At 51.1% G+C, this 6,000-nt stretch overlaps 1 protein-coding gene across 2 annotated transcripts; it reads left to right on the forward strand.

The window, feature by feature from the left end:
• The first annotated feature begins 239 nt into the window (after positions 1-239).
• On the forward strand, positions 240-5,360 carry KLF4 (KLF transcription factor 4). Of its 2 annotated transcripts, XM_067553272.1 has the most exons (5): positions 240-753; positions 901-1,018; positions 1,418-2,294; positions 2,393-2,557; positions 4,285-5,360. In XM_067553272.1, the coding sequence occupies exons 1-5, from the start codon at positions 749-751 to the stop codon at positions 4,458-4,460; spliced, it is 1,341 nt and encodes a 446-aa protein (XP_067409373.1). In that variant the 5' UTR covers positions 240-748; the 3' UTR covers positions 4,461-5,360. The 2 variants fall into 2 exon arrangements, with proteins under 2 accessions (XP_067409373.1, XP_067409372.1); XM_067553271.1 differs by lacking the exons at positions 240-753; positions 901-1,018 and having other exon boundaries at positions 1,222-2,294.
• Positions 5,361-6,000: the final 640 nt, after the last annotated feature.

Consider the following 6,000-nt stretch of genomic DNA (forward strand, 5'->3'; position numbering starts at 1 on the left):
TGCCAGCCAGCTGCTCTGCCTGCGTCACGGCCCATCCCTTCCTCCTCCTCCTCCTCCCCCCCCCCCGCCCTCCCGCTTTTCCCTCCCCCACGTGTTCCTAGTAAATTTGTTTTCTCGGTTGCCGTGGCGACGGTGGGCGGGGCCAGGGTGACCACGCTGGTGGAGCGCGGGGCGGGAGGGGATGAAAGTTATAAGGGAGGCGGCCCGGGCGCGCGGTGTGACAGTTCCGAACGGACTCTGTGTCAGCTCGCTCGGCGCGCGAGCCCCGCCCGCGAGGACACGGCGGCGGCTCCCGCCACCTGCCCCCCCTCCCGCCGCCGCGCCGCGCCGCACTCCACTCCAGCTCGCGGCAGCGGCAGCGGCTCCCCCATGGCAGCGGCGCGAGCAGGGAATCCCCGGGAACCGTCGCGCGCCGCCCCCCTCCTCGCCCGGCTGCTGCCTCGCTGCTGCTGCTACCAAGCGGCGGGCGCCGCTCCTGCGCCGCGGCCGGACCGCTGCTAACACCAAGCCACCGCCTGCTCCGGAGCGGCAGGAGCCCACGGGGGGGGCACTTTGGCGGAGGAGGGGGCAGCCCGGCCCCGTTTGATCGTGCAATTAAAGGATATTTTTCTTGCAATTTTTTTTTTTTTTTTTGGAGAGGGGGGGGTTGCAATTTTTTTTTTTTTTACTCCCCCCTCCAGTCTGAGTCTCTCCCCGAGCTGGGACCGCCGTCGGGCTCCCAGACCCAGCAGCAGCCCCTGCCACATTAATGAGGTGGGTGCTGTCTCTTCGCCCGCTTGCATTGCTGCTGCATCTGGGCGCGGTGGCCGTCCGGCGAGGTGCAGCCGAGCCTGCGAGCCGCTGCTGAGTTATTTTCTCTCCCTTTCTCTCCCCCGCCCCCCTCGTGTGTCGTCTGTGCAGGCAGCCACCCGGCGAGTTTGACATGGCTCTCAGCGGCACCCTGCTCCCCTCCATCGCCACCTTCGCAGCCGGCCCGGCGGGCAGGGAGAAATCCCTGCGGCAGGCAGGTGCCAGCAATGTGAGTATGGCTCCCCCCCTACCCAGTGCTCTGTGTGTGTGTGTGCGTGCGCCGGGCCGCGCTGCTGGGGACGAGGGAGTGCCCCGGGCACGGCGCTGCACGGCTCCCCCCCGGGGGCGAAAGTGAGCCGGGCTCAGGCGGGTGCGCCAGTTCCCCTTTCGGGTGCGCGGTGCAGCTTCAAACGCGGGGGGGGGGGAGGGGGCGATGCGTCCCGGGGCCCCTCGGCTGCTCTGCAAGTGGGAAGGCGGCGGGCGGCGGGGAGGGAGCTGCCGCCACCCCGGGACCGGCCCGGCTTGCAGCGGCTCCGGTCCCCCCCTTCTCCTGCGTGGAGGGTGGGGGGGGGGGACCCGCCTGGCCAGGCCGGTGGTGACCGGCGCCCGTCTCTCTTCCTGCCCGCAGCGCTGGCGAGAGGAGCTGTCCCACCTCAAGCGGCTGCCGCCCGTGCTGACCGGCCGGCCCTACGAGCTGCCGGCCGAGCTGGAGCCCCGCGGCGGCGGTGCAGCTGGGGCCAGCCCGGCGCTGCTGGCCCGGCGCGAGGCGGACGAGCTGCACGAGCTGCTGGACTTCGACTTCATCCTCTCCAACTCGCTCATCCACCAGGAGCAGCAGCCGGCCGCCGCCGCCGCCGTGGTGGTCTCCGCCGCCGCCGCCGCCTCGCCCCCGGCCAGCGCCTGCTCCGCCGCCGCCGCCTGCCACTTCCCCTACCCGGCCCTGCAGCGGGGCGAGCCCGGCGCGGCGGGCAGCGGCGGTGGCCTCCTCTACAGCGGCCGGGAGCCGGCCCCCGCCGCCCCCTTCAACCTGGCCGACATCGACGACGTCTCGCCCTCCGGTGGATTTGTGGCCGAGCTGATGCGGCCGGATCTGGACCCGGTTTACATGCCACAGCCCCAGCTGCCGTCGCTGGGCGGCCTGCAGGGGAAATTTGTGGTCAAAGCCACGCTGAACGTGGGGGAATGCAACCACAGCAGTGTTAGCGGCAAGGGCGGCTCCGGCCCCGACGCGCCCTACGGCCCCCTGCCCCGCGGGGGCCCCAAAATCAAGCAGGAGGCCGCCCCGTCTTGCACCGTCGCCCCGCCGCACGAGTTCCCCTTGGGCAGGCCGCTGGGCGGCAGGACTAACCCCTCCTTGGCGGCCGAGGAGATGCTGAACAGCAGAGACTGCCACCCTGCCTCCCAAGGGCTGGGCCACCTGCCACTGCCCCCCGGCTACCACCCGGCCCCGGGCTACCCTCACTTCCTCCCTGAGCAGCTCCCCCCCAGCGCACTACCGTACCAAGGTCAGTCTAACCCCCCTCACTCTTTCCCGGGGAGCCTTTCCGGGGGCCTCCCTTGGCACCAGGGCTGATGGTGCTGACTCCCCCCTCTTCACCTTTAGAGCTGATGCCCCCTGGGAGCTGCCTGCCAGAAGAAACCAAGCCCAAGAGGGGCCGGCGGTCCTGGCCCAGGAAAAGGACGGCCACCCACACCTGCGACTATGCGGGTTGCGGCAAAACCTACACCAAGAGCTCTCATCTCAAGGCCCATCTTAGGACCCACACAGGTAAGGTCCATTCAGTCAGGCTTTATTGGCCGGACAAGGCTAGACCGGTGTTACCAAAGCCTATGAAAGAGACCGACCCCTTTTTCCGGGCTTTCTTAGAGGTGGGTATGGCCTGCTCAGGTAACGAACTACAGCTGATCCCCAAAAGTTGACTCGCCAGCATTTTTGGTCAGATAAAAGGATGCGTTGTTGTGGAAAAAATAATCCCGCTTTTTGGCTCACTGGATTAAAAAAAAAAAAGCCACGCCATTTATGGCTTTACCTACTCAGTTGGAGGTTACTTCATGTCTCCGAGTGACTCAGGAGTTGCAGGGTGTTTTTGCAGGCACAAGGTTTGTTTGCATGTCTATTGCTATGTGGCTAGTTAATTGGCAGGTAGTTAGAAGTCAAGCTGAATTTGTTGATCTAGATAGCACTGGCTCAGCTGTGTGACAAGAGCCTATGTTGCAGGTATCTCTTTAGATTTTACTTTCTTTGCTCACAGTTTAGAACTTTTCTTTTGTCCTGGTTTGCTCTTCTAAGTGGAGAGATTCTGTTACTGACATGCCCCAGCCATCACAGTTCTCCTCAAATCGGTGTGAGATAATGCTGTTGCTTACAGGGGATTCAAGATACCCAGAACATTCCTTCCTGATTCTATATTCATGACACTGATGAAAAATTGTAGTCTGCTTTTAAAAGTTATTCTTCTGCTTAATTATCACTGCAAGAAACCTAGTTTAAGGTTCCTCAACTAATATTGGAATACAAGTGAACTAATACATTAACTTTGTGGTTTAACTTTGCCACTGAAGAACACTTACTGCAGTAATGAAGTTGATGAAAGCACTTCTGTTAAATATTCACTACTTTTGACATTCTCTAAAAGCCCAGTATAACTTAGATTTTAATTATTTAGGATCCCCGAGTAAAGTTGCAGGAATTGAAATCAAAATGTATTCTGTGAGCAGGGGAGATAGGGAAGAGTTTAAGGTATATCTCAGGATTTGGAATGCAAACTATGGCACTTGTATCCCAGCTAATGTCAGTGGGAGCAGGACTGGATTTGGAATTTCTCCGGAGATAAATGGCTAACAGTTTTTCCTGGTATTTTCAGATCTGATGGACATTTTGTCAGAGTGCTAATGTCCTGAGTCTGTGTAAAGTTCTCGATGTCAGTAGGAGTTTTGCTTAAAAGACAGTGAGATTGAGTTCTCTAATTTCTTAACAAAGTTGATCTAATGAAGTTTCCAGCAGGTTCTTTATTCCTGAAATCTACAACAATGTAAATCCATTACCTCTGAGCTGTTTCAGGTGGATACTTGTTTAACACTGTTCTCAGTGAGCAAAATGCATATATGTACTGATACTATTAACTGGGTTTTGTATTCTAAATTCTTGCATACAAGATAAAGTCTGGAAATAAGTGTTATAGTTAAGGTTTCAGTAAAATGAACATTTTATAAGACATTTAATCATACTGTCATGCAAAGAATAGGTGTTTTTGCCCTTTCTCTGATTTTAGCTTCTTTGTAGGTGTAGATATATAATTTACTATGAAACTGTACTGATCTTATTTTCTTTAATAAAAAATATTACTTTTCCTGTATGTTACCAACCATTAAACTTCTTGAGTGAAGATGTTAATAGAAGGCTGGAATATTATTCTTACTGGGACATACAAAAGCATGTGCACATCCGCAGACATATGGATTTAATTGACGTGATATTTTTATTTATTTTTGAAGGAGAAAAACCATACCACTGTGACTGGGAGGGCTGTGGATGGAAATTTGCCCGTTCTGATGAACTTACCCGTCACTACAGGAAACACACCGGCCACCGCCCTTTCCAGTGTCAGAGATGTGACAGAGCGTTTTCCAGGTCAGACCACCTAGCCTTACATATGAAGAGGCATTTTTAATCGGAAGCAGTGGATCTTTTCCATACTGCCATAAGAGATTCAGTATTTACAGCACAGACTGTCTTCCACAAGAGGGAGGAGCCCAGCTAAAGCACTACAAGGAATCATGGTGAAGTCTTCCAAAGAGTGGAAATAAATAGATAATCAAATGCAAATGTTGGAATTCTTTTTATATTCTAAATTAAAGAAAAACTTTGGGGTCAATGACTGGATCTTCTATCATTCCATTTCTAAATCCAACTTGAATATTTCTGGACTACAAAATGCCAAGAAGTGACTGGAAGTCAAGGATATCAGGGTTAAATGGACTGCTTGTTGGGTGGGGAGGGGAGATTACACAGGGAGATTACATTCCCTTAAATCTTGTGTCAATGCAATATGAGATGTAAATGTCATCTTGTATTTTTTTTCCTTCTAAAAGCCATTGTTATGTTAAAGAGGAGGAAAAAATTCGGGTACAGAATTATGTTTAAAAACCTATTTCATGGTGCTTAGTGACTGTTGGTTCTAAAGGTACCAAAAACAGGAAGCCAAAGTTCTCAAACTGCTGCATATCTGACAAGGAAATATTTTTGTCTTCCGATCTACAATTATGACCTAAGTCAGGTAAATAAACCTGATTTATTTCTTTTCTTTTTCTTAAGAAAAAAACTTTATGCAGACAGTCTGTAATGCACTGTGGTTTCAATGTGCAATAATTTGTACAATGGTTTATTCCCAAATATGCCTTAAGCAGAACAAATGTTTTCTATATAGTTCTTTACATAATAAATATGTAATATAAATTTAAGCAAATATTTTGTATATTTGTAAACTACGAAGTAAAAATGAACATTGTCGGAGTTTGTATTTTGCATATTCAAGTCGAAAATAAATTTTAAATAAACCTATAATATTTTATCTGAATGGCTTTTCCACTTTTTTCTTCTATGAATTTGTGTCTAAAGAAACTTTATTTTTAAATACTCGTGAATGGCTCAGTACTGTAGTCTCTTACTCAGACAAAGTTCATAGGACAAAGACCACAAGATTAGGCTCATACGTTTCCAATACTGCTATAAAACTTTGTCTTCAGGAAAAAATGCACTGAAAACTGCTTGTCCTGAATCCTGAGTCCTTGCTCACCTTTCTCCTCTGCACCAGGGAAGCATACTTTTCAGTTTTAAGCTCATGTTTTTTGAATTACTCATGGTCAGAGGAGTGTAACCCACTAAAATGTCTGTCTGAGGCATAGGTGCATTAAAATAAAAAAAAAACCCTTAATCTTTGGAAACTGGAAGTCTTTCTGTGTTTGTGTACTGAGAAAACTTAAGTGTTTGTGTGTGTTGAGTGCAACACCCATGTGAATACCCGATGTGAACTTTTTACAGTTTGAGTTATTTTAGCTTCTGTTCCTGTAAAGTTACATAAATAAGCTGGCATGTTTACACTGTTTACCTGTTCATACTGCTGAGAAATTAGCATCATATCTTTGAAAAATCAACTAGATGCTAGTAGTGAGCTCGGGGCATTGTGTATGTAATTTCTTGGCACTACGTGG

The sequence above is a fragment of the Emydura macquarii genome, unplaced genomic scaffold (genome assembly GCF_026122565.2).
Source record: "Emydura macquarii macquarii isolate MOO-44397 ecotype Brisbane River unplaced genomic scaffold, CSIRO-AGI_Emac_v2 contig_1451, whole genome shotgun sequence".
Classification (NCBI taxonomy): Eukaryota; Metazoa; Chordata; order Testudines; family Chelidae; genus Emydura; species Emydura macquarii.

Bases quoted from the DNA above. Each gene is read 5' to 3' on its own strand.
- KLF4 (XM_067553271.1), top strand. From the start codon at position 1,223: ATGCGTCCCGGGGCCCCTCGGCTGCTCTGCAAGTGGGAAGGCGGCGGG. The intron at 2,295-2,392 runs GTCAGTCTAACC...CTTCACCTTTAG, and splicing joins CAGCGCACTACCGTACCAAG to AGCTGATGCCCCCTGGGAGC. The intron at 2,558-4,284 runs GTAAGGTCCATT...TTATTTTTGAAG, and splicing joins CCATCTTAGGACCCACACAG to GAGAAAAACCATACCACTGT.